Genomic DNA, 25,828 nt, shown 5'->3' with positions numbered 1-25,828 from the left:
ACTCCTCGAAGGCACTTGGCAGCCTTCAGGGACTTTTACGAAGTGGGAGGCGGAAAGAAGGTAGCCAGGTGCTGTTAATCACTCAAGGGGAATCAGGGCCCCAATTTCACCCTACACTCCTTGTTTTGAGTACAAGCAGAAGTTCAGGACAGAGACTAGTGTCAATAGTTCTAATAGCAAGATGAAACTCATCAACAAAGTTCTACTACTACTTTTAGCGGAATAATTCCTTAACACATGATAACCACTCAACAGGTTCCAGTGACTGTTAACTGCTCAAAGTTCCCCAGATTAAAAGAGAAATCGGTCAAACCGCTTTGGGTTTTCTGATCCATGAGCAGCAACACGGACACTCGGACTTAACAGAGTTCTTACAATGTACAGTCGTTTCACTTTCTATCCTGTGGATTTTTGTCCTTTCATGTTGAAAATGAATACTTGCCCTCAATGACCTTTCGTGATTTAAATGAAGCTTCCTCGAGATGGAGCGCTACGGTGGCGGCAAGCCCCTGCAGAGGAGGAGGAGGAGGAGGAGGAGGAAGAAGAGGAGGGTGCGAAAGAGTGACGGAGGAGGAGAGTGGAGAGAGAGGAAGGCATCGTTATTGGAACAGGTTCTCCCCGGCATTCACTCCGCCTCAGTCAGCAGACATGGCCAACTTTGCCGGTACCTGGAAGATGAAGAGGAGCGAGAATTTCGACGAACTTCTCAAAGCTTTGGGTAAGTACGGCTTCCCCATCCTCCTCCTCCTCCTCCTCCTCTTCCATTACCACATTGCTACGCCAGCCTCACATCCATCACACGAAACAAACACACAAAGCAGCGCACTGTTGTTCTTTTGGGAATGCGTGCCGGACTTCCAAACAACACGGCATTGTTTGGAGCGGCTCCGTGGGAAAGGACACCGAGATGACGATAAGGAGGAGGATGACGCTGCTGCTACTGCCGCGGCCGCTGATGGATGTAAAAAGACCAGATGCCGAATTTTGGCCAAGTGTGTCATCATTGTTGAGCTCAATATTGTTGATGTTGGAGCCTTTTAAGTAGGCCGCGCATGTGTGTGTCGTCTTCACGCTTTAATAGTCTGAACAGACGACTCCGCTGTCTGCGTTTTGGGATACGTTAAGTGGGTCATTCAATTGTGTTTGCGTTGCGGCGCCGAGGGGGGAATGACGCTGGCGCAGGGTTGGGGCTGAGGAATGGATGGGGCGAACCAAAAATGTTGGGAACCCCCAAAGTCAGACACGAGCCATTTGTTCATGCGCGGCCCTTTGCAAAAGTATTGAAGTGGCAAGCTCAATTTTGACGTACCGAAGACATTTCCGTTTTGGATCAGAAAGACGAATAGGAGACAAATGTTCGGAATTCCAGCGCTTTGATCTTACGGTACGTACATGTAGATGTGTTGGAGTTCAGAGAGCTAAGGTGGGGCCAGGCCATTTCAAAATTTGAAAACAAATCATAGGTTGTTCAACAAAAAAAAAACTCCCAAATGAGCCAGTGAAGAGATGCCAGAGTAGGAGTGATGTGCTCCCTCTTGCAAGTACCAGTCAGGAGCCACGCGGCGGCATTTTGGGCCAACTGGAGACACTTCGTGGAGGATTGACTGACACCAAAGTCAAGTGCGTGACAGTCATCCAGCCGATAGATGAATCGGTACTTTTAGTTTGATCAATATTTATTCCCACACGTCCACGTAGCCTACAGCACGTGATTATTTTGACTCGGCGTGTCCCTTTTTCCACTGTACTGGATTGCACCCTGAGTAACCTCCCTGTGGGCGCACCATTCGGAAGATGCTGATGGGAAGTGGCGGCTCCCTCTGCACTGGAATCCATTTTTGTGACACCCCCCCCCCCTCCCTCCCCCTCACAACCTCCCCTTGCCACTTTCTTTTTGCAATAAGCAGAAGAGCGATGTCGGTTGATGGGTCTATTTGCTTGGAGCAGCACAACACACCTGTTGCTATGACGACAGGGTGGTGGTCCATGGGCGCTGTCCCCACGAGAAAATCTCAGCTCTCACTCTGTTTATCTGTCGTTCTCACTGCTCATTGTTTTCCCACATATTTTTTTTTTTTCCATGATCGGAGTTTAACGAGAGTGATCGCGAACTCATGCTAACCCGCACCCTAACCTACAAATTCTCATAGGGACCACCTTATTATCCTCATAACGTAGACACGAGTCCTCCGACATCCATTTGCCACCAGGTTCACACCTTGACCGACAGAGCACTTTTCTCCCCCCTCCGTCGTGCACTCAGGCGTGAACGCCATGCTGAGGAAGGTGGCGGTGGCGGCCGCATCCAATCCCCACGTGGAGATCCGGCAGGACGGCGAGCAGTTCTACATCAAGACGTACACCACCGTGCGCACCACCGAGATCAACTTCCGCATCGGCGAAGAGTTTGACGAGGAGACGGTGGACGGAAAAAAGTGCAAGGTGAGATTTAGAGTGATGTTGATGGGGATGGAGTGTGATATTATCCCCTGTGTCTGGCACGATGGGAAGTGGTGAGGTGTGAGGGAAATCGGTACGCCCGGAGCAGAGGAATTGTATTTTATACAATTATGTTCGCAGGGCTCAGGCTGGGTTTTGTATTGGGGTTAGAGTTGGAGGTTGGGGTTAGGGTTATTTGATTAGGATGGAGATTGAGTTTGAGGTTGGGTTTAGGTTCATTCATTCATTCATTCATCTTCCTAACCGCTTGATCCTCACTAGGGTCGCGGGGGGTGCTGCAGCCTATCCCAGCTGTCTCCGGGCAGTAGGCGGGGGACACCCTGAATCGGTTGCCAGCCAATCGCAGGGCACACAGAGACGAACAACCATTCGCACTCACACTCACACCTAGGGACAATTTAGAGTGTTCAATCAGCCTGCCACGCATATTTTTGGAATGTGGGAGGAAACCGGAGCACCCGGAGAAAACCCACGCAGGCCCGGGGAGAACATGCAAACTCCACACAGGGAGACCGGAGCTGGAATCGAACCCGGTACCTCTGCACTGTGAAGCCGACGTGCTAACCACCGGACTACCGGGCCGCCCGGATTTAGGTTTAGGCCACAAAATGTTTGTTAAGACTGTGGTTTGTGGAGTTGGGTGAGGGCGTTAGCGAGTTAAGGTTAGCTGCGGCTGGCGTTTGGGTTTGTAGTTGGCTTCGGGGTCATGGGATTAGAGTTAGTGTTGGGGGATTAGGGTGGGAGGTTGAATATTGTCTTTTGATTTGGGGTTATGGAATTAGGGTTTGCTGTTGAGTGTAGGTTAGGATTGTTGAGTCATCCGCAAGACATTTGAAAAATGGTGAGTTTTTGAGCACAGGAAAGCCTTGAAAATGCCGACGCGTTTCGGCTAAGATTAACAAAAAGGCAATTTCAAGAGGGCCCCGCATGCTCGCAATGAGGAGTCTGACATCCGTCTGATGCAAAAGAAAAAGTTGTGGACATCCACGTTCAAGATTTGAATGCCACTCACTGCTTTTGAGGGATGGAAAGCTCCTGGCAGCCGCGTGCTATTGGTATCACCCTCACGTCTGTGCATGTGGATAAAGAAGATGCGTCGTGATCCTTGAGATGGATGGGAATTTTTCTGCAGGCCCCGAGGGCGGATTGCGATGAGCTCTCAAACTCAATTCTTTTCTTCCCCTCTCACCAATGAACTAAATGCATCTCACGTTCAAATGGGCAACATGGCAGTTAATTAACCTGTTACGGCAGCGGTCCCCAACCCCCGGGCTGCGGACTGGTACCGGTCCGCGGGTCATTTGGTACCGGGCCGCACAGAAAGAATAAATAACTTGCATTCATTCAATTTTATTCATTTCGGAATCTGAAAGATGTTTTATTTGGAAAAATCGGATTCTCTGTCACATCCGTCAACAGTACGTTACTTTTGAGGCGGGTCAAGGCGCGCTTCTCAATCACGTGATAGGTTACAGTTAAAATGATATCCAGGAGCTAGCAAAACCAGTTAAAAAAAAAAAAAAACGAACATCTTTGGGAAGGGTACAGGAGACAGAAGAGTAGCCAACGACTTTCAAGAAAGAGGTTACATTTAATAGACAGTATCAGGATTTCCGATTTAAAATATGGATTTATCTCAACGAGAGATTCACGTGCACCAAGCGCACTCTGCAAAATATGCGGCGTAGGTGAGTCGTATTTTTCATACACTTCATATTTGCGGTGTATTTTATTTTGAAGTGTCATCATTCGTGTTTGTTATTATGTTTAGAAAATACCACCGTTTTTCATGCAGGTCATATCATATTATGTTATTGTTCTATTTCTCCGCCACAGCTTAAAGGCCGGTCCCTGAAAATACTGTCTGACACTAAACCCGTCTGTGGGGCAAAAAAAGTTGGAGACCGCTGTGTTACGGGACAAACGGGCGACACAAAAAGCACTTTGAGAGGCTACATGCCAGAAGCTTCACGTTTTTGGTGCTCTTTCTGGAACAAAGTCGTCAAAAGCCACTTAGTGAAACATGTCGACTGAGCCTGGGTTGCCTCTACGGTGTGAGGGAAATGGTGGTCGCACTTGACACAGACTGTTTTTTTTCTGATTTGATCCCAGCGGGGTGCCGCAATTGTTAGGAAGCTCTGTTCAGGGACATCCAATCCACGCAGTCTTTTCACAGTTGTTCCGAGTGCTGTTTTAGGGCAGGGAGGGCAGATATGACCTATTTTGGAGACAGCGTGGTGCCCTTTGCGCGGCGCCCCGCGGCATGCCGGGTACCCACCCGACCTGCCAGCCCAAGCTGCGTGACGTCCCTGACAGGTCAGAGGAGCTAGTGTCATCGCTCATTCGTCACGTTTTGTTTTTGTTCTGGTGCGAGGCCGCACTCTGCGAGTCAACAAGACGGCACAAGTCAACAAGACGGCACGCTGATTTGGCTTGTTTGGATACACTCGGGGAGCAATCAAGAAGGATTCAGTTTGACGCAGCAAAAAGGTAATTGAATTTGGCGGAGACCTCAACCGCTCAGCATTCCCCAGCGAGTCAGGCGGGATTACTTTGCTCTTTTACGGAATTCTCTGGAGGGGCCAACACTTGAATTTGTCTGAAAAGGTCAAGCAAATTTGCGCTCCAGCGGTACGCACCATTAACGGCGGTTGTGACAGATGTCGCAAATACATGTTTTAGCACATACTTTTGATTTCAGTTCCTCAGGGAAGCGTTTTAGGTCCATTGATTTTATACAGATGGCATCCCTTTGTCGAAAATGAAGTTGCCCATACCTAGTCCAAATATCTTGTAGAAGTATGGAAGCTGTCACAGGGAGGAACAATTCCCGATAGTCTTCACTTTTCACTTTGCATAGGTGGAATGAGCAAATATTTTTGCCCATATTTTGTATATTAGCGTATGTCTAATACGACTAATAAGACTTTGCAGAGTGACATCCATCTAAAATAATAACAAATTCAACTTTTGAGGTCCTTTAATTTTCTTTCATGTTTAAAGCATCGTTGACTGACGAAAAAATATGAAAACCCCACAAATGACAAAAATTCCCACAAATACACTCCTGAGAATCTGGTCGGAACAGTTCTGTTTGTCTCCCCTTTTTTACAAGTAGAACATGCCCCGATATATTTTGTCGACATACCGTGATAGTGATAGTTTTGTTGGTGTAGTTCTTGGTGGTTCCTCAGCTGTCAGCATTTGGCATGTTTGAGTAGTCAAGGGCAGATGCGGCCGAGCTCAATGGGATTAACGCGGTGATCCTTCGCCCCAACAACACAGCAGGGTTCAAAAATCTCCGTTAATCTGCGAGAGCTCTTCTCACTCTGAGGAGGTGAAAGCAAAAAAAAAAAAAACTATTTCAGATACAATCGGGCATCAAATCGATGCATTAAAAAAAAAACGCTCACTGGTCCTTCCCTGTTGTGTTTGACAGTAACTTTTTATTAATTTCAGTTCCAGCTCACTATCATCCAGAAAAGTCACAGTCACAATTTTGATCACTATAAAATGGCATTTTTGTAGCCCATTTTGCCCTGTGATTTTCGTGAGGGAGTATAATTTCTATGCATAGGAAATGTTTGTTTGTTTTTTTTTTTTTTATAAATAAGTCTGTGTGACCGGGAGATGGTCGATTTCTCCACAGAAAACAATAAAAAGTGCCTTGAGAGTTGCTTGGTAGCTCTCACTATGTTTATTTTTTTTTCTAGAGCTTAAGAGCAACTTCAGCCTTCATTTTTCAGGCTGCCGCATGCGAGGCCACGCAGCCAAATTGTGGGAGGCCGTGTGAGAAAGTATTACATGAGGCTTTCGGGCAAATGTTCGAGAAAAATCCAACCCAAGCAGGCAGGAAATGAGATGCGTTAAAGATTTAGCTCTCTCATCCCACTAAGCAAACTCGATAAAAGCGATGCACTCGAGTCTTGCTGACAAAACCAAACGTAAACATGTTCACCGTGACGTCACACGTACATCCCGGGGGGTGTGGGGGGGGTGTCACAATAAGTGGGTGGCCAACACGAACAAACATTCCGAAAACACCAAGAGCCAATTATCTCTCCTTTCAGATATCTGGTCCGGTTCTTGTGTGTCGGCGTCGTGATGACAGTCTTCTCTTTTTGTCCCAGTAGAGTCTTGCCACCTGGGAGTCGGAGACCAAGATCAGCTGTCAGCAGACTCTGGTGGACGGGGATGGACCAAAAACCTTTTGGACCCGAGAACTCAACGGCGATGAGCTGACGCTGGTGAGTTCACGGCGATGAACGTGCGTGGAATGGCAAGGAAGTTGCACTTTTGAATCTTGGGGGAGGTAATCATGAGATTGTAAATTGAAGAAACACCGGAGCACTGAAAACAATCCGTTTTCATTGATTGGCAACGTCGGATGAAAAAATTGGATTTTCTGGTTTTACTGGAAAGATTCCCAAGAGATTCGCTCCTCAAAAGTGGAAGGTTCTCATCCGCGGTGGAAAGATGTGAGCGCTCAAGAGGAAGTAACAGCGCAGCGATGAATAAAGAATTTTGAAGAGAATTACGCATTTCGATATGGGGGGTGCTACCATTTGTTAACCCCACCCACCCAAAAAAAACTCTTAAAAGAAACCTGTGGTGAAAAAAAAGTCCAATAACCTGGATGTATTTTTCCAAAACATAAAGCAGAACTTAAAATGCTGCAATTTTGATCATTAAAACATTACTTTACAATAAACCTGAAGTACTGTAGGAAACAAAAAATACATTGCTGTGTAACATTTTGTGAATAAATAAAACTTTTTAAAAAAATATATATATATAAACGTGAATGAAGGGGGGGCATTGTTTGTTCCCCAAAAAAAACAAAAAGGGACGACAGGTTAGAAGCAGTGCACACACAACAAGCTGATTGTGTGAGCACAGTTAAGTGGGACACATTTGCATACAATTTGCATAATGCTTGTGATTGGTTTTACAGTGGAACCTCTCTATGGGAGAAAAAACGTCAAGACATTAGCATTGCCGTTGCACCAGGCACTTTTTTTCACATGTCGATTTCATGTGTTTTGCAGGTTTTCGGTGCTGATGACGTGTTGTGCACTCGCATTTATGTGCGTGAATGAGGCTGCGGAATGGAGCAGGCGACTCATACGGGACCACAGTTCAAATGCTAACCTGCTAAGTTTTACCACGCACGCTAATAACTCTTTTTCTCTCTCTCTCTCTCTCTCTCTCTCTCTCTCTCTCACTTTTCGCGCTATTGTTCAATCACAAGAAACAATAAAACTTTGATCGAAAGAAACCCCAAAAAACGTCAGCGCCTTTTTGTCGCTAATTAGCTTTAGCGTCAAAGCTAACAATGGTGACGTCAGTCACTGTACTAAAAAAGTAATTAATAAGTAATTGCAAGTAATTGCACAAGTAATTAAAAGCAAAAACCAACTTTTTAAGTCGTTTCTTTCTGGAGAAAAGATATCATTTATTTTCCCAAACTATTGTAGTGGATCTCCAAAAGACAACTTTTTGTCTCAAAACATAACTTCAGTTTCTTGCACTTTTTCAATTCATTTTCCTGGTTTCCTTCACCTGCGATGGTTTGAGAAACACTACATTGGGTTCTTCTCACACAGGTTGGACCACCAAGTAAGCTTCCTCACAAATAGTTCCTGGCCGCCTTCAGAAGCCTGCCTGCTGTAGTAAATAAATTATTCTTTTGGGGGACATTCCCCCCTGCATCCCCCACTCCACTCGCAGGTGCACCCCACAAAAGTTGAGCCAACGGCTAGAAGAAAAGGGCACGCCATCAAAAGCCCAAGAGCAAATGTGTCTCTTTTGCTGCCAACTTTTTCTTTTCACAACTTTGGCTGACACGCGGGGGTCCCAACAGCCCCTAGGACAAATAAATGGGTTTCGCCGCTGACGTTTCACCCGCTTATCCCCACACAAAGATTTTCCTCCTCAGTGAACTGCCGTTCCTGTGGGAAGCAAAGAGGGCGGGGCATGGCGAGGCGCCCTGAGGCGCACCGCCCGCTGCAGAGTTAATTGAAGGATGAGCCCGCGGTCGGGATGGCAGCTCAATGAGGGCTTTTGTTTTGCCGCGTAGGCCGAAGGGCCCTCGCCGCCCTCCTCACCAACGCTTGCCATCTTTTGAGTAGGGCATCAAACAGGGAGGCGGGAGGGGGGGACTCTGTGGATACAGTGCGACATCAGCTCGCTGTCCCATTTTTGCTCCTCCCTGGTGGGCTCTGATGTTGGGAAAGAGAAAAGGCCCAAAAGCCTTTGACAGAAGCGCACAATGCGGCTCAGAATGGTGACGTTTTTCACACACACTGACTCATTCTGCAAAAAGATGATCATTTTTATGCATTCTATTTAAATGTAATTTTATGTTTTCATAAAGTTAAACAGAGTGGTTTTTTTTTGTGCTAGAATTTCTAAATGGCATTTCCGTTCATTTACTTGGGCTATTTCAGAGCTTCATTTCTCGTCGTCATCACACTTTTTGTCTTTGCCATCATAGAGACAAAGGGGGGCGGGGGGGGGGGGGCAATACGCACGCGAGGGGTTCAAAATATGAAGAAAAAAAAAAGACAGACATGAATAAAAGTCCATAGACATTTAATCACTGTAGGCTACAAATGTGTTTTTTTATTATCACTTTAAATAATGTCTAAATAAACGGACGAAAGACATGCTCATTTCACTTTTCCAATATCAAAAATACAACTTGGAGGCAAGGGGTGGGGAGTGGGGGGCAGCAGAAAACTATCCAGGGTGGAGAGAGCGGATACTGTTGGATAGTGTTGCAGTGTTTTTGTCTTTGTTTTCTGGTGAATTGAGAAGAATTTTGTCATTTATAAAAACAGAAAAACCTGGACACATTTCTACTTTTCCTCTTCTTTTTTTTTAACTATGTAAATTAGAAAGAAGAAAAGACATAAAAGAACACACCGAAAGAGAGAGAGGGTGCTGCGGGGGTTGTGGTGCAAGGTAAGGTGGGACAAAATCAGCTCATTTGTATCATCAGGTCCCTTTGGTAAAAACTGTAAGAAATTTTGTCGTTCTTGTCTCTCTTTCTCAGCTTTTTTTTTCTCCCCTCGTCCGTTACATTCTAACAGTTAGCTCAGAAAGTTCTACTTACACAACAACACGCCGTGGTCTTAAAAAGTCTCAGACTATTTACATTGTATTTACAGGGTGTGTGAACATTGGTGGTGGGCTTTTTTTTAGGTATTATCTTCCAGGGTGGCGAGGATGATGTATGTTCATAGAACTATATATAATATATATTATATATATATATGTACAACACATAGCTTTACAATGGTGCACTCTTGAGTCCAAACAATGTTGTGAGGCGACGTGCTAAAACTGCCGCCTGACGACATTCTACGGGAGGCTCAGCCCGGAACAGGAAGCGAGTCATGATCGGGCGTTCGTCTCCATCCAAAAATCTGGGAAGCTGTTGCTGTCCCCCCCCCCCCCCCCCCTTGAATAAGTGCACTTGTCGAGCATGTCCTGGCTGGCTTAAATAAATCACAACCCCCCCTCCCACCCTCCCAGTTGGGATTGTGTGGACGGTTGAATGGTATAGCGGCATTTACTGTAGGAAAAAAGCGAGGTTCACTTGGTGAGTGCTGGTGAGCGGGACGAGACCATTCCCGAGTTTTGGCACCCTTGAAGGAGGTGGAGAGGGGGAGGGGTTGTGTGTTCCCCAGCTAAAAACGCTGGTAAAAAACAGTAACCCCGCCACCACTGGAGGAACACCCACGCGCATACACACGCACACGTTTCACCTTTAAAAACTAATTGCTTCCGGAGCCGGTCGCTAGGGGCTGTACTTGACGCGGTATTTGCTGACGTTGCGGAAGTGGAGGACCTCGGGTTGGCGCGCGGTGCTGCAGGGCAAAAGTCCGTCGCGGCCCTCGCCCAGCAGCCACTTGTCGGTGTCGGCGGCCAGGTCGGCGCCGACGTGCTCCTCGGCCCATGCCGCCAACCACGCCTGGAAGCGCTTGTGGAGGCGGGTGCTCACTCGCTCGTGGGACTGTGGGCCGAGAGAGGAGAAGTCAGAGTTGTTATCGCTCGCTCTCTCTCTCAAACACGGAATGAGAGGCCGCACTGACACACGCATTGTGACCGAGCTGGCGCACACACGATTCGATTCGTGTAGGCCAGGCATGTCCAAAGTCCGTCCCGCGGGCCAAATCCGTCCCGCGGTCGAATTTCATCCGGCCCTCGGCCCCCGTCATAAAATCAGTGCCGTGTGGCCCGCAGGTTGGGCGCAATGGAACACGTGTTGCATTGACTGAGGTCTCGTAGACTGGTGAGTGATGTTTCATAGAGTACTGCTTCCCTCTAGTGGCTAAATGAGTAATAGCATTTAGACACTAGAGGGCATCACTCACGAGTTAACAAGACATCACTCCGTGTTTATATTGACTGATATGTCATATTTCAAATGGTCCTTGCAGTTGTGAATATGTGTATTGCTTGTTCATTTCCCTGATGTTCGAGTCAAAGGTTTTGTGACTATTGAAAAATCATGGTGATACATTTTATGTTTCAAATCAATCAATTTGCACTCAGGAGACTTCTGTTTAAGAAAAAGTCAAGTGAATAAGCAGTTGCATGTGATATACCTGTTTCAAATGAACCAAAAGAAATTCTTAAGATTGTTGAAATTAAAATTAAAATGGAAATGTGAAACGGACTGGCTTACTAAAATTTGTTGAACAATATTGTTGTTCAATGTAAAGAATGTCAGCCAAGGTCGGCCCCCCGACACTTTACCACATAAAATCTGGCCCCCTTGGCAAAAAGTTTGGACACCCCTGGTGTAGGCTCTGTGAATGTGACGTTGTAACCTTGTTCGACCTCTCTGATCTCGTTTCTCTTGTGCTCACTCACACACATCGCACCGCCTCGCCCGCTCACCCGCACAGCGGCCTACCTGGTGCGCTCGCATCAGCGCGGTGCGCCGATACATGTAGTCCTCCGACTTGAAGACGTAGACCATTTTGTAGGAGTTGAGCTTGAACATGCACTCCATCTTCTCCTTGTCCAGCGGCTTCTTGCCTCCCTCGCCGGCCTCTTTGTCCAGCTGCTCACGACACTTCTGGTGCTTGCGGATCCGACGCAGATTCCTGGCGACAACGCAAGTCACGAACGCGTCTTTGCCGTGGCTGTCACGGGGTACTTTTTTTTTTTTTTAATCGACTGCCGCACAGATTAACCTAATAAAAAATTATTTTGGATTTAAAATGTATCGAGAAACATTTTTTTCCACAATTAGTATTTTGAAACCGATCATTATTTATCTTTACTACAGTTGTAGCGTGCACAACTGAGGAAGTTTTGGCCCGCAAAGAGGCTAATCATCCGAGAGAATAATAATAATAATAATAGTAAGAGAAACTTGTAGAAGGCAAAGGTGGCGCATGGTGCCCTGAAAATCCAAAATAGAAAAAAAAAAAATCGGCACCTGGGGAGAAAGACGGGCTTCTGGGCCAGATGTTCCCTCAACTCGGGCGTGGTGGTGTCCGGGTTCAAGTAACGTCCGACGTAATCGGACCAGCGCTGCAGTCACAGGATACAAAGGTCAGTCATGAATTTAATACGGTGGCACTTTGACACTACAAGCTGTCGCTCATCCAATTGATCGCTTTGTGTTTCCGGCTCAAATTTGGGGTATGTAGCGCATTTATTGCATATGATCTTGTATTTTGCGGAGTTATTTTGCTTCAAATTCTTTTTTCGCCGGCCGTGTTTCTCACCTCTGCCTCGAGGGGCTCGTCCGAGTTCTCCTCCTCAGTGTCGAGCAGCTCCAACGTCAGCTGCACCAGGCCTCTGTTCCTTACAAACATCACCTGCGAGGAAACAAACGCAAAGGTGATGACGGGTGACTGTTCCCACACGGGCGTTTATTTTTAACTGCAGAGAGTACCAAAGGGGCTATTGGGGATAGGACGTTTGAATTTTCTGTTCTTCTCCCCTATTTGCAGACGTGACCTTGGTGAATGTTAAATAATTCTTTTCTGACCTTGAAGCAGTTCTCATCCGACATGAGCTGTTCCGCTTTGCGCTGGTAGGCGCTCTCCGAGGAGCTCCGGGAAGACAGCGTGGCCATGGACCCACCGCAGGCCCCGTTTGCGCCCTCGGCCAAGTAGAGGTCCGTCACCTGGACGCAGATCTCGTCGCTCACGATGTGCTGGAGCTACGACGGAATGCGGAAGTCTAAGTCGTGGAATTTGGACCGAGAAAAGCCAGGACGGGGTTCACGGCAGGAGGAGCAGAGGCTAACCTGCCGGACGATGCTCTGGATGAGCTTGTCCATGGTGAAGGCGATGTAGGCGTGAATGGTGAACATTTCCCTCAGCGAGTCCTCGTACTGCGACGCCTCCATGTTGCCGTCAAGCAGGTTGCGAACCATCTCCAAGAAGGCCGAGTAGTAGACCTCCACGTCGATGTCCACTAGTGGGAGATGAAAGACACGCCAATATTACTTCCGCTTTAAAGCCCAAAGTCCAGTTGACATCAGAATTTCAGCCTGTTTTATTGCCGCTTCTCCTTCTGCAGCACCTGAGAACTCTCGGCGTGACAACCGCAACATCGCCGTTACTCACTGGGCTCTTTGAGTCGCAGCTGGATGGCCGGGTTGTCGTTCTTCTCCTTCTTGAGTCCCAGGACCTCCCGCTCCCAATCTCGTTCACGCACATCCTCCTCAATCTGTCGCTCGGCCTGCCAGTAGAGGCGGAGGAGTCGCGAGCATAGCGTGTGGTGCAACCGCAGGAAGATATACCAGTTGTTGTTGACGTAGAAGAGGTTGTAGGCGTCGTCGCAGCCGCGCAGCTTCTGGGCCGCCGTGTTACTGAACAGCAGCTTGGATTTAGTGGGGCTGGCACCACCGCTACCGGGGATGCCGTTATGTTTCTTGGAGGGGACACCCTCCTCCATATCCATCTCCACGTCCTCTTCCTCTTCTTCCTCCTCCACATCGGAGAGCTCGCCGCGCTGGGCAAACAGCAAGTCGGGGACAAAGTGGTACATGATCTGCTTGATCTTGTACTTGTCTTCTTTCTGAATGCCAGTCTGGCGTTTGACGTGGTGGATAATGAGGGCCGCCGCATCCTCCAGGATCTGACGGTCCTCATATGCCCGGGTCAGGTGGGGGCCCGCCGGCGGGCTGGCGTTCTCCTCGGAAGCCTGCTCTTGGCGCTGCGGAGCAAACGCATTCAAATGTATTATCTGAAATATACACCAGAACATGGATGCGGGGTGAATGTGGTAGATGGAATAAATTCGGCCTGCCGTAGAGTTTAGAACTGACCAATCGCGATATCACTTGCTGATTATGTCTCGGTATGAAAATGGCCGCAAGTGCGTCACTTTGCGCTAGCGTGTTCTATAGGCTAATATGTTAGCTGCTACTATGGATGAGCCACACGTGAAGGTGATTTGTTTGAGGTGAAAAATTAAACGCGAGTCCAATAAAGTTGGGATGCCGTGTTGTTACTGTTCAACGTTTTTTTGTAAATACAATTGGTTATGTAAGATGAGAGTTGATGCTTTATGAGCCACTATGTTTTACGTATTTGCCACCATCTCGTGGCAATGATAGGCGTCTTTTATGCGGCGTCTGTGGCAGTTGAGTGTTGACAACTCGTGTTGGGATTCAGACATTTCAAAAGTAAACACAACCTTTTTTTTAATCCGTTACTGATAAACGTGGTCTCCTCTGTCAGTCATTTACTTACAGCACCACAACAGCCGCAATCGCACGTGTCACTTTTTTTGAGGAACGCATTATATATAATAATAATTTTTATCCATTTGTGTTCATATTGTATTTAATTGAAAGACGTTTGTTGTTTTTTTTTTCTCTTTCTTCTTTCTTCTTTCTATATACATTCTTGCTGCTGGAGGATGTAAATTTCCCCATTGTGGGACGAATAAAGGATATCTTATCTTATACCTGTCGTGTTCATTAGTTGTACCAAAAGTTGAATTTGCGAGAAACGAGTCTGTTTTCGCCACTTGTGATTCCAACAGTGACGGAGGAGAAAAAGGCAGAGAGTGCTCACTTCATCGTAGATGCTTTCGATTTCGTTGAGCAGGGACTTGGAGCGCAGCACTTTGGTGTCGTTCTGCTTGAAGTTAATTCCCTGATGGTCCAGAGACTTGAGGTAATACTTCTCATTCTGCTCCCGCCAGATCTTATTAAAACCTCGCTGGGCTTCCCGCCACTCCTCCTCCTTGGTCTTTAACCTGGATGGCGGCAGGACACGTGTCTAGATGAGAAAATCAGGTTGACGAAAAGCGCTCGCCCGCCTGGTCCGGCACGCACCTCTTTAAAACAATGGGGACGGAAACGGCCGGGTTCTTCCTCAGGCCGTCGATAATGTCCGCGGCTTTATCGCTGTATATCCTCTGGATGGCTTTTCGGTGCACCACCTCGGAGGAGCCGCCCAATGTGTTGTCCAAGCGGAATTTGGCCTGCTCCTCCGCAGACATCCGCGAGATCTTCCGCTGCACGGACTCCAAAACCCGGATGGTCGCCAGGTTGGTTTCCAGCACCACGTCTAACTGTAAGTCAGGAGGCAAAGGAACATCTTGTTTGGCCTGGCTTCGTCCTCCCCACCTCACGAGGGAAAAAAAACCTCACCTCGAAGCGCTCGTCCTCACACCTGTAGATGTGCTCCTCGTACTGCGTCTTTTTGGAGCTGACAAAGGTGGAGTCCTCGGACCAGGATGGCAAGGACACCCAGGTGTCGTTTAATACCTGAAACCACCCGCAACAAACATGGTAAAGGCGTCGGAGCTTCACGTCTGTAAGTTATATGATGCTAAGTGGACTCTCCAGGTGGCCAAACAAAATGCGCTTGACCTGCGCGACATCGTAGCATTTAAGGGGACGGCGGTTGTGTCTGCTTTGCACCCCGGCTGCTCTCACCTCTTTACAAAGTGGCGTTCTCCCGGTGCATTTGGGCTGCTGGTAGCTTTTGGGCAGCGCTCTGTAACTGGAGCCGAGCCTTTTGCATGAAGCATAGTCAATCTCCATGGCGATGCCCTCGGTGGCCCGCTCCTTGGGGTACGCCTCCATGTGGGACATTTCCCGGTACCCTAGGAAGTTTTTGAACCAGGTGAACAGCTCCGGGAATTTCCTGGAGTGACGGGTGGAATGGGTGGGTGAGAGGCACGCCATAAGGTGACCGCTACGAATTAAAAAATGCCGAGCGCTCACCCGAGGAAGGGCAGCACCAGCTGCACCAGCTCGGCCCGGGAGATCACCTCCTGATTGAAGATGACCAGGCATCGCAAGAAGTTATCGTAGGCCTCCGTACTGCGCAAGGCTTTGCGCACCTGCCACGAGAAAACACATGACGTAAGCAGTCACATGCATCAGGTTGCCCAGAAAATTCAGCTTTTGGTCTTTGGTGAACATTCGGCATATAACTGTAGAATAATGACAGCAATTAAAAAAAAAAAAAAAAAAATCTCCACTCTCGCATTCCAAAACGTGCATATTTGGTCACTCGAAGGTAATGGCTTCACGATGAAGAAGACTTCTCACGGCATTGCTTATGGGCTACATTTATTCATCGCAGTGATAATAAATCTGAGATTCGGCAGTGCCAATGAGGTCGGTGGGGTGGAAATAAAACCAAATCCGGAGACCCTTTGAAAACCAGGACAAAATTTGTTTGCACCCTTGACTGTGGAAGATTGATGGATGGCTGTCAAGTAAATGGGATTCGTATTTCTTTGCATTGCACCGTTATCAATCAACGTCGGAGACAAAATGGCACCGTACCTTCTCAAAGAACAGCGATTCGGTTCCGACTCCGTGCTTGCTGGCCTCGGCCATGGACGAATCTTTCAAGTTCAGTAACTTGGGCTTCTTCTGTTTTGGTCACATACAAAAAGAGGCGATGGGATTGACAAAACCATCCGACGGGTAAACGGAAGAGAACGAATTGAAGTTTTGCGTACCTTGACGGGGGGCGCGGCCCCGGGAGCGGAATGCCGGCGGATCTGGCAGCCGTTCTGGTTGGGCCTCTGCTTGTTGTTGAGCTGCAGCTTCTTGGTGGTGCCGCCGTGATCGTTCCGTACCGACTCGGCCTTCTCGGCTGTCGTCTTGCTCAACAGCTGAGTGGAATGGAAACGTTTAGACGTGGGACTGAGATGAGAGGAATGCATCCCTTCAATAAATGTGGGGCTCACTAAAGCTGTCCAAGACTGTTTTACACCGTGGCTTGGTTTCTACTTCCTGCTTTTGTTCCAATTCTGATTGACTTGACAGGACTCTTTTCGTTGATGCCGACCAGCTTTTAATGAATGAGTGGCTTTTATTGGAATCTTCTATAAGTGCTGTCCCGCATTGGAGTCCATCTCTGCTTATGCTGTTGGACACGAAAGACCACTGAGTCAATCGTGTAGACTGCGACATTAACTTTCTGCAGGCACTCCTATTTGACTTTATTTAAATGACACATTGATTAACATTTTGGAATACATGTCTGAAGAGCTCTCGAAGAGATTATGGGTGTTTGCATTGTCGGATCTTGCGCACCTTTTCCTTCCGGCTCAGGCGTAATTGCTAAATGAATTTGCGGTAACATTAGTCATGGTAGAAAAATGGTCGCTGCATAATAGTGAATAATCCGCGATATAAAAGTGTACAATTTACAAATCTGTGATATGGCGAGACCGTGACAAAACACCACCTTTTAGCACAGAACAAATTCCGAGTATCGCTCACCACTGAACTGTTGGCGTCTGGGAGAAACTGCCCAAACTCGGAGAGAAGGTCCTCTTGGTTCTTGAAGAGCCGGGCGACCTGAGCGTAGACCTCTTGCTCTGTCAGGGCCGGCGTGTAGTTTCCTCCAGCCTCCTTCGCGTTGCGTTGCTCCTTCTGCATGAGACAATGCATACACCATCGTGTGTTAATAAAAGCTGAATTTCCTCGGAATCCTCATGGCGAGTTCCTCCCGCTGACCTGGTACGTGTGCAGGATCTCTAAGAAGGCTTTGTAGATGTTGGGCTGACCCTGGAAGCGGTTCTTGATCTTGTTGACGTAGTTGATGGCGTGGTTGAACTCCACCGGCTGGTTGTTCTGCGCCGGCAGGCCGGCGGGCATCCCGCCGAGCGGCGGGTGGAGTGTCACGGGCGGGGAGTGCGGCGCGGCGCAGGCCGGAATGGACGGGTTGCTCGGGCTGCCCGGCGTCGGCGCCTGCGGCTGGGGGGGCTGCGGGTAAGGGACACGGCGTGACGGTCGATTGAGAAATTTCTACGGTAAACCGCAGCCGTGGCGCATATTTGCTGGTCTGCATATTCGTTGGAAACACATAATGTGTCATTGGCAGACTGTGTATCCTGCCTCAGTCACACAAGTAACCGGGACAGTAAGTGACAATAACTTATAAATAAATCAATAAATCAAAGAAGAACAGAATGTACACCGCAAAGTGAGCTGCGTTTTGGTCTTTAGGTGAGGTGGCTTTCATCTACGCTTTCCAAGCTTTTCACGGCATCAAAGGTTAAGTGCTTGTCATTGTCAAAAATGCTACCGTATTTTCACGACTATAAGGCGCCATTAAAAGTCTTAAATTTTCTCCAAAATGGACAGGACGCCTTATGGTGCGGAGCGTCTTTTGTATGCGCCGAGTTCCAAAATCTGACTGACAGCCGACACGCTGTTTATATAGAGAAAAGGCGGAAGTGACTGTGGCCAGCCATGCGGGAAAGAAGTCGGCCAATCAGTGAAGGGTGGGCGTGTATATATACATACATGGAGAGAGAGAGAAGGCAGACGTGAGAGAGGACAGGCATGCGGGGGAGAAGTCCGCCAATGAGTGAAGGGTGGTCGTGTAAGTGAACGCGAAAGGGACGCCCCAAGCAGGTACCAACACCTGTATAGAGTGTGGCTATGTGCATTGTTGCAAAACAACTTCGGTTTTGGTTTCTAAGAACCCCCGAAAATAAATTCGACAAAGAGACACGCCTACGAAGCTCAGTTCAAACTTCAAGCCATCGGTTATGCTTTTGGCATGCGTGCCCATCTCACAGCAGCGGTGAAAAAACAAGTCAACCAAATGAACTCATGAGCTTGCCGTTATTCCCGGAGGCTTGACTAAAGAACTCCAACCGCTCACTGGACATCGGCATCAACCGGGCGTTCAAAGTAAAGTTGCGAACGGCATGGGAACAATGGATGATCAATGGCAAACACAACTTCATAAAGAGTGAGAGGCAGCGCTGGGCGAGTTACGCCACAATTTGCGAATGGATTGTGGCTGCTTGGACGAACGTGTCTGCTTGCACTGTTGTTCGAGTTTTTGGCAAAGCTGGGCACATTTCTGTAGAGCCGCATGGCAATGAGAGCGACTCTGACAACGAGAGGGAACGCGCCGTTTTTGATGGATTACGGTACTTGCACAATTGTTCGATTCTTTCTACACACACACGCGCGCGCTGCCACCATGTTTCGCTCTGTTCTTTACTTTCAAATGTGGGAAAGCTTCACACGAGAGAAATGTTGACTTTGCTGTTGCTGCTCCTTCTTTCCGCTCGGCAATGCGTAGCAACTCACACTTTAGCGTGTGATGCGTTCAATGACAACTGGGATGTGCAGTCCTCTGTTTCTGATACAGAGGATGAGGACTTTGATGGAATTTTCAGTTCTGCTTTCGTTGCCTTTTTAAAAACGTGTTTTTAGCTTGTATCTGTATGTCTTGGCATGCTACCGTATGTTTCAAGCTAACGTGTTTTTAGCGTGCGCGCATGCATGCCGTATGTTTAAGCTGGCGTATGTTTTACCACTGCAAAACTGCGCCCATTAATACAGTGCGGTCTGTCTATGTGTAAAATACAGAAATGTCACCCATTAATGAGACTGCGCCCAACCGTACGGTGTGTCGAATAGTCGTGAAAATACGGTACTTTTAAAAACACCACATGTGCATTTCGCAGAGGTTTGTGTTGGCAACAGTTTGGGCCATGGAACAGATTCTTTCTTTTTGTAACGAATTTCTATTGGAAAAATGTTTTTGAATGGAGCGCAAATAGAAAAGCGACACTGAAGGGATTGCGTTTGGAGCAGTTCCCTAAAATTCACAGAATGCACCTAATTTACAACATATTGTAGTTATTGTGTCACAAAAAGAATTTTCGTGTGTGAAACATTCCCAAACATCACAGAGTTTGTGTCTTTTACTGACTTTTTCCACCTCCCGAATTTATTTGAGCTGAGGGGTGCATGAGTCTGGAGTAATATTAGTGGAAAGATGACCACCGTGATGCTTCAAGGCAGAAATTTTGCTTTGGCTTTTCTCATCATCGAATTATTGAAGTGATCCAGTTAATCATTTCAGCCCAATACTGGGAAACGCACTGGAAACTCACTTTGCTCATCTTGGCCGGGACGGGCTGCGAGAGGGCGGGCGCGCTGGTGGTAGCGGTGGGTGGCGCCTGGGCGGGGTGCTGGGTGCTGGGCGTGCCTGTGATGGGGATGTTCTGCACCAAAATGCCGTGCGGGGTGATGTGGTGGATCTGGCCGGGCGTCGTTACGTTGACCAAGTCGTTGGTCTGCACCTCGATCTTGTAGCCGGGTGGAAGGAAGGTGTTGAAACCCATGATGAGGTCGGGGTGTCCCTTGAAGAGCTGCGACACCCGGCTGATGACACCGGGGGTGTCGATGCTGGTGACGCAAACACAAGCGCGGGGTCACTCGTCGGGAGATTATTGCTATCAATATCGCAACCGGTGGCCTTCAAGCTGAATGTGACCACACTCTGTGTAGTTCCTTGAATTAACACCGCCCACTCCATGCTAAATGTATTTATTTATTTTTTTAAAGGTACTTTTTCGCCTAAACTCCCCCCCAAAAAACACTTCACAAAAACACTGAGAAACAGTCAATACACGTGTTCCGGAATATTTGCTGAACTGCAAATATGCAAGATAAACTGTAGTTTCAAGTTGTAATATCACCAATCACCACTTGATGGCAGACAGCTCAGAGTTGCGCTTTTACTGGGTCTCACATGGCCGTATTGCACAATGGGAGTTAGGTCTAATAATATTTTGCAGATTTGGAATAATATGCAGGATAAACGCAGCACCACAATGATATTACAATTTTCAGTGAGCTGTTTTTGTGGGGGGAAATGTACAAAATGAGTTTTGCACTTAATGTTGTTTTTTTTTTGTTCAGCAGTTTTGTGCCATCTTTGAATGAAAATGTTATGCCAAAGACCCCCTTTGCAGTGGGGGGAGGGGGGGGGATTACAGAATGGGCATCATTAATAAAACGTTTAATCAATATGGGAATACATTAAGAGCAGTCATCTTGTCTGTATTTAAAAATAGCATTTCTGTCTCATGTCTAGTTAGGAAGTGCATGGTCCTATCTGGCCCCCTCTCTAGCATTGAAGTTGCCCATCCGTGATGTATACCATGTTTAAAGAGAGCTCACCTTTGAGACTTGAACTCTTTCATGATGTCTAGGAAGTCGTTGTAAACCTGAGGCTGGTTGCCAAATTGCAACTTCACTTGGTCCAAGTACGACAAGGCATCCTCCACCTATGGGTGGCAAGAATGAAGGAAATTAAAGGGCGGACAGAATCTGGAAATTTACTGCATGAGTGGACTCGTGGGAAGTGCAGCCGCCGAGTTTCGGGTCTGAATTTTGCATTTTGAGTCGTCTGCAAAAACAAGTTTTTTCTTGATTTATGGTATTTTCTATTCACACCGAATTTCTTACTGAGCCCACACTCACCAGCACACCTACTCACTCGGCTCGATTAAGTGGAGCAGACTGACCTTAAGCCGCTGAAACTGTTGCTGGCCCTGCGCCGAGGCCTGAGGCGCAGCCGCGTGGCTGTGCGCCGGCATCACCGGTGGCCCGTGCGATTGGACGGCAGCAGGGCTGTGGTGGTGGGAACCCCCGTGGACGGCTGGGCTCGGCGAGTGCCCGTGACCACCGCTGTTTTGAGCCACCGTGGGAACCTGCAAAAAAGAGCGACACGCGTGATGTGGTCGTTCTTCAAACAAAAACGTGCACATCTTATAGCTAACAAGTGATAATTTCACAGGAAGTTAGCCTGAAGAGGTCTGGAACAATGGCAAATGGGTCATTTTCCATGGGAATTAATTTAACTTAATGGACAGGACTCAATTTGAGGCACAGATTTAAGCATTTTGTTTTGTCAATAGAAGACATCCATGCTAAATATATAGAGCTTGTTTTTTTCACTTTGCATAAGCGGCGTGTATCTGAAGGTCTTCATATCTCCAAGTTTGGCTTCCAACACAATTAGAAAACAATTAAATAATTCGACCTTACGATAGTTTTTAACCACAAAAAAACCCCCTCAAAAGTCACTGTACCGCTGTACTTGAATGAAATATAAAAGTAAATATATGGTATATACAAACTAAAAATGGCCGACTTATTTTCACTTCTGTATGATAGTTTAGAATCTTAAAATGTTGAAACATTACACGAGCATTTAATAAAGGTTTTTATTTTTGGACACGATAAGAGAGTTTCAGCGACTAAATTGTGAAAGCGCTATATAAATCAGGATGTATTGTATTGTATAAATATCCATTTTCTTTGACAGCGTGAGTCCCGATGTCTTTTTTTTGTATACCTGATATCCCTGCGGGACCGAGTACTGGACGCCTGAGGTGGGCTGCATGTTGTCGGCCACGGCCTCATACACCGCTGGCGGGGCCGGCGCCGGGGCCAGGGCGCGGTGCTGGAAGGTATCAACGTTGCCTGGGAGGCGCCGCTGCTGGGACGCAAAAACCGTTTCCTGATCCTCCAGTCGCCGCTTCATCATGAACTCATACTCGACTGAGCTGAGGGACCTGCGAGGGATGTGGGCGGGAGGGGGGGTGGGGGGGGCGGGACCACGAGTTGAGACTCATTTTATGGGTGTTCCTTCAGGTCACAGGTGATTTTGGGTAGGCACATATTGATAAACATGCATACACACCCGCAAAATTAAAGGGCGACTTTAAGGGAACTCCAATACAGCTAGGTAGAATATAAATTTTGCATGGAGGTCTCCTTTTGACAACATGACAATTGACACTTGATACCCCCCCTCCCCCACTAACTTGTAATGTTACATTTTATAGTAGAAAAGTAAACGGTTGCTAGTTTGTTTAGCTGTGTACAGGTACCTCAGGATTATTATTATTTATTTTAATTTATGAACCTAAAATTTAAGAAAAAAAAACAGATACAACTTTCCATTAATTTACTGGTACATGTTTCTTGGAGAAATGTTTCACCCATTTGTAACCCAATACTTAATGTGCGAATTTTTTTCTACAGTATTTTTTTGTAAATGAATAGATTCCGTACGTCAATATTACTACACTTTTTTTGCACAAGAATCTGTACTTTTACAAAAGTATAGAGTATTTTTTCTTCCACGTGAAGCTCAACCCCATTTTGTGAGTTGCAGAAGCGTAGCTAACGATGAATGAAACGAAACTAAAGTCGGTGAAAGTCGTGTTTCGCGGCATTATCGCCCACAAGACGACATTTTGAGGACTTTTGTGTCTACTTTTGTAACGAGCGTTGAGTACAAACACACAATGGCTGTGGCCAATCACAGCTACCGACTAGCTACGTCACCGAAGCAACAATCTTGTGGGAGTCGCTCTGCCATTTACAACTTCCCCAAATTACCGCCACGCTCCAAAACAAAAAACAAACAAAAAAACAAGCCCCTTATTTGAGTAGTTTCAATCGTAAAAGTGCAATTTCATGCAAAAGACCCGCACGCTCCAACGCGACAACTACCCACTAGTAGCTAACTTAGCCTATCGTTGCTCGACCACAAACCCTCGCTACGATGAGGAGTCGGAATTATGTACAAAAAATATAGTTGATCTCCCAAAGAGTTAAAAAATAAATTACGAGAGTCTTATCTGTGAGGTCCCTGGAAGCCCTCACCCCCCCCCCCCCCTCAATTTTACGTGAGGCCTTGCCCCATGAGCACCGAGCTAGAGTTCCATACGTGGTCGCCATTTGGCGGAGCATGTGCGGCAGGGGGGGACCCCACGGACGCGTTCCCATATCGACGGAGGTGAGCGCGACCCAAACACACGAAAAAAGTCACCGACTCGTCGCCTCATTCGCAAGGTAGGTGGGAAGGGGTTTTTCATTTGTGTCTACTTGACCCCGCAACTTGCTTTGCCGCGGGAGTGGGGGAGTGTTTCGCGGTTTTAGCTGCTAGCTAATGTAAACAACATGAGGAGCTCAGACTCGGAGGGACGTCCGGAGGGGGCGAACAGGGAGGCAGGCACATGCGGCTAACCAGGCGCGTTTCTAAAGCATCCACTGGCGCTTCAATTGAGTGCTTGAGCCCGGTTTGAAACACAATGGGCATGGATTTTGTGTTTAGCGTGTTATTTGTTTCTTTTTTGCGGCAGACTTATGGGAGCTCCGTGGCTAGCCGCGTTAGCTCGCTGAATGAATTTCCAAGATGAACTCACCCCTCTCCTTTAAGTTCACCGACGGTGCGACGGTAATCCGTTCGGCAGGGTTTAACCACGATGCCTCCAGCCGTGGTGCAGCCTGAAGCAAGCAATGTGTCAAACGCGACCTATTCCGCGGTGCGTATTGTAAAAGAAAAACAAAAACAAGAGCGGATGCGGAGCTGCAAAAAGTAGGGGGGAAAAAAATCTTCCCCGACAGGGGAAAACAATCTCCGTTAGGTTAGCTTGTGGTCGGGGGCGTGTCGGCTGGTGGAATCGCTATTTTGCTATTGGGTTATTCGGAGAGAGGTTGATGCTCAGGGGCGGGTTGACTCCTCCGGATTGGCTGCTCAAACTATCAATCGACGGTGAAGCTCGCCGACAAGGCAGCTCTCCCATTTTGACTGGAAGCGCGACAATGGCTAAGGCAAAACAGTAGTTTCCTGTCAGTTGATTCACATCAACTAAACATTAAAAAAAATAATAATAATAATTGGAGGGCGTGAGGGATTAAGCCTTGATTTTGTATTTATATGGGGAGGGGGAGTATTGATTTTGAATTGAACTGCTCCTTTCTTTGTTGTAAAGGCAGAAGAAAAGTCATACCATTATGAGAATAAACCTGTAATATCAGAAAAAAATGCTAAATTCGACTGCATGATTATATTTAAAGAGAAAAATGTACGTTTCATGTCCAAACATCTTAATAACAACGGAATAATAAAGTTGTATGATTGATTACAAGATCAAAACCTGTAATGTGAGAAACAAATGTTCCAAGTTTACTAGTAAAATTATAATATGATACAAAAAAAGAAATGTAAATGTTTAAAAACCTAATACTATGACAATAAGGTTGTGACATTACCTGAAACCCCCCCCGCCCCAAATGTTAGGAGAAATGAACATTCAAAATGTAAGGGTAAAACAGATCTATCATTCTATCTATCTATCATTGTAATATTACGAACGAAAACTAACACGAACCTTGACAAAACATTTGCTGGAGTTTTTGGTATGACACTTGACTCGGTTTTTGGTCAACCATTTCCTGATTAAACCCCGCCCTCTTTTGGGAAAAGCCTCAGCCAATCATGTCGCTCGCTTGCTGTTAAAGCATCGCCCACGATAGGCGGAGCTTTAAACGCCAGCCCGGGATTCCACCTCTCCTCTTTTCTTCTGCCTTTTTTCTGCTCTCTCATAGCCAAGAGCGGGAGAGGGCGCGACAAATGTCCATTCGTCAGAAAACACAAACGCACTGTCGAAAATGGGTATTTTCTAGCCGTTTGGTGTCGCATGTCGCCTTTTGTTGTTCGACGGTGCTCGGTCGAAGCGTCAAACAAAAGGGTCTCCCTTCCGGAACAATGCCAAAGTCGTACGGTGGCTACACGACGTCGGTGGCGCATTCAAAACAACAAGCCCATTTTGGGGGATCATTTTCTCGCATCGCGTCTCGTCAAAAATGCGACAACACATTCTCCTCCCCTCTACGCACACGTCCCCTCCTCCCATTTGCAAACATGCTCCGAGTGATCGCCAAAGCAGAACAGGTCGCCTCGCGTTGTTTCTTGATCTGCTATTATATTAAAGAAAACAATAATCGACATTACGGTACTATGTGGTACGCTATTCTTTGTTTGTGCACGCACACACAAAAAGCATTCAATCATGCGATGGTCTGCCGAACACAAGCGCTCCAAATGCCGTTCGCGTCTTCATCATCAACAAGCCAAGTGCTCTGGTAGGTTTTTAAAATGGTTCACTTTTGGGTTACGTACCCCACACGGATAAAGAAGAAGGGACTCCGTACTCCTGATGTTATTCGTGTTTGGAACAAAATAGTTGGGGCACGCCCCCCTTCCTCTTTGACCGCCCCCCTCCCCCAGCCTTGGCATTG

General features: G+C 47.2%; 2 protein-coding genes across 2 annotated transcripts; one reads left to right on the top strand and one right to left on the bottom strand.

Moving 5' to 3' along the window:
• Positions 1-542: 542 nt before the first annotated feature.
• Positions 543-7,738, top strand: crabp1a (cellular retinoic acid binding protein 1a). The gene is made up of 4 exons (XM_052062193.1): positions 543-718; positions 2,264-2,442; positions 6,594-6,707; positions 7,509-7,738. Exons 1-4 carry the CDS (start codon positions 649-651, stop codon positions 7,557-7,559), a joined length of 414 nt encoding a protein of 137 aa, XP_051918153.1. The 5' UTR covers positions 543-648; the 3' UTR covers positions 7,560-7,738.
• Positions 7,739-9,037: 1,299 nt separating this feature from the next.
• Positions 9,038-24,498, bottom strand: sin3aa (SIN3 transcription regulator family member Aa). The gene is made up of 21 exons (XM_052062000.1): positions 23,950-24,498; positions 22,089-22,308; positions 21,256-21,441; positions 20,909-21,015; positions 19,837-20,131; positions 17,432-17,680; positions 17,195-17,347; positions 16,426-16,581; positions 16,247-16,336; positions 15,677-15,795; positions 15,386-15,596; positions 15,098-15,214; positions 14,780-15,018; positions 14,517-14,700; positions 13,059-13,650; positions 12,737-12,906; positions 12,476-12,649; positions 12,210-12,302; positions 11,918-12,012; positions 11,387-11,579; positions 9,038-10,480 (listed from the first exon to the last, which is right to left on the bottom strand). The coding sequence occupies exons 2-21, from the start codon at positions 22,278-22,280 to the stop codon at positions 10,265-10,267; spliced, it is 3,831 nt and encodes a 1,276-aa protein (XP_051917960.1). The 5' UTR covers positions 22,281-22,308; positions 23,950-24,498; the 3' UTR covers positions 9,038-10,264.
• Positions 24,499-25,828: the final 1,330 nt, after the last annotated feature.

This window comes from Hippocampus zosterae, chromosome 3 (genome assembly GCF_025434085.1).
Source record: "Hippocampus zosterae strain Florida chromosome 3, ASM2543408v3, whole genome shotgun sequence".
Classification (NCBI taxonomy): domain Eukaryota; kingdom Metazoa; phylum Chordata; class Actinopteri; order Syngnathiformes; family Syngnathidae; genus Hippocampus; species Hippocampus zosterae.
Note: the sequence above shows the minus strand (reverse complement) of the source record. Positions and strands in the feature narration are given on the sequence as shown.

Excerpts from the sequence above, each read along its gene's own strand:
- sin3aa (XM_052062000.1), bottom strand. The coding sequence starts at position 22,280 with ATGATGAAGCGGCGACTGGAGGATCAGGAAACGGTTTTTGCGTCCCAG. Across the intron at positions 20,132-20,908 it reads AAAGAGTTCAAGTCTCAAAG|CATCGACACCCCCGGTGTCA; the intron begins GTGAGCTCTCTT and ends TTGCGTCACCAG. Across the intron at positions 15,215-15,385 it reads GAACGCCACTTTGTAAAGAG|GTATTAAACGACACCTGGGT; the intron begins GTGAGAGCAGCC and ends GGGTGGTTTCAG.
- crabp1a (XM_052062193.1), top strand. The coding sequence starts at position 649 with ATGGCCAACTTTGCCGGTACCTGGAAGATGAAGAGGAGCGAGAATTTC. Across the intron at positions 719-2,263 it reads CGAACTTCTCAAAGCTTTGG|GCGTGAACGCCATGCTGAGG; the intron begins GTAAGTACGGCT and ends TCGTGCACTCAG. Across the intron at positions 2,443-6,593 it reads TGGACGGAAAAAAGTGCAAG|AGTCTTGCCACCTGGGAGTC; the intron begins GTGAGATTTAGA and ends TTGTCCCAGTAG.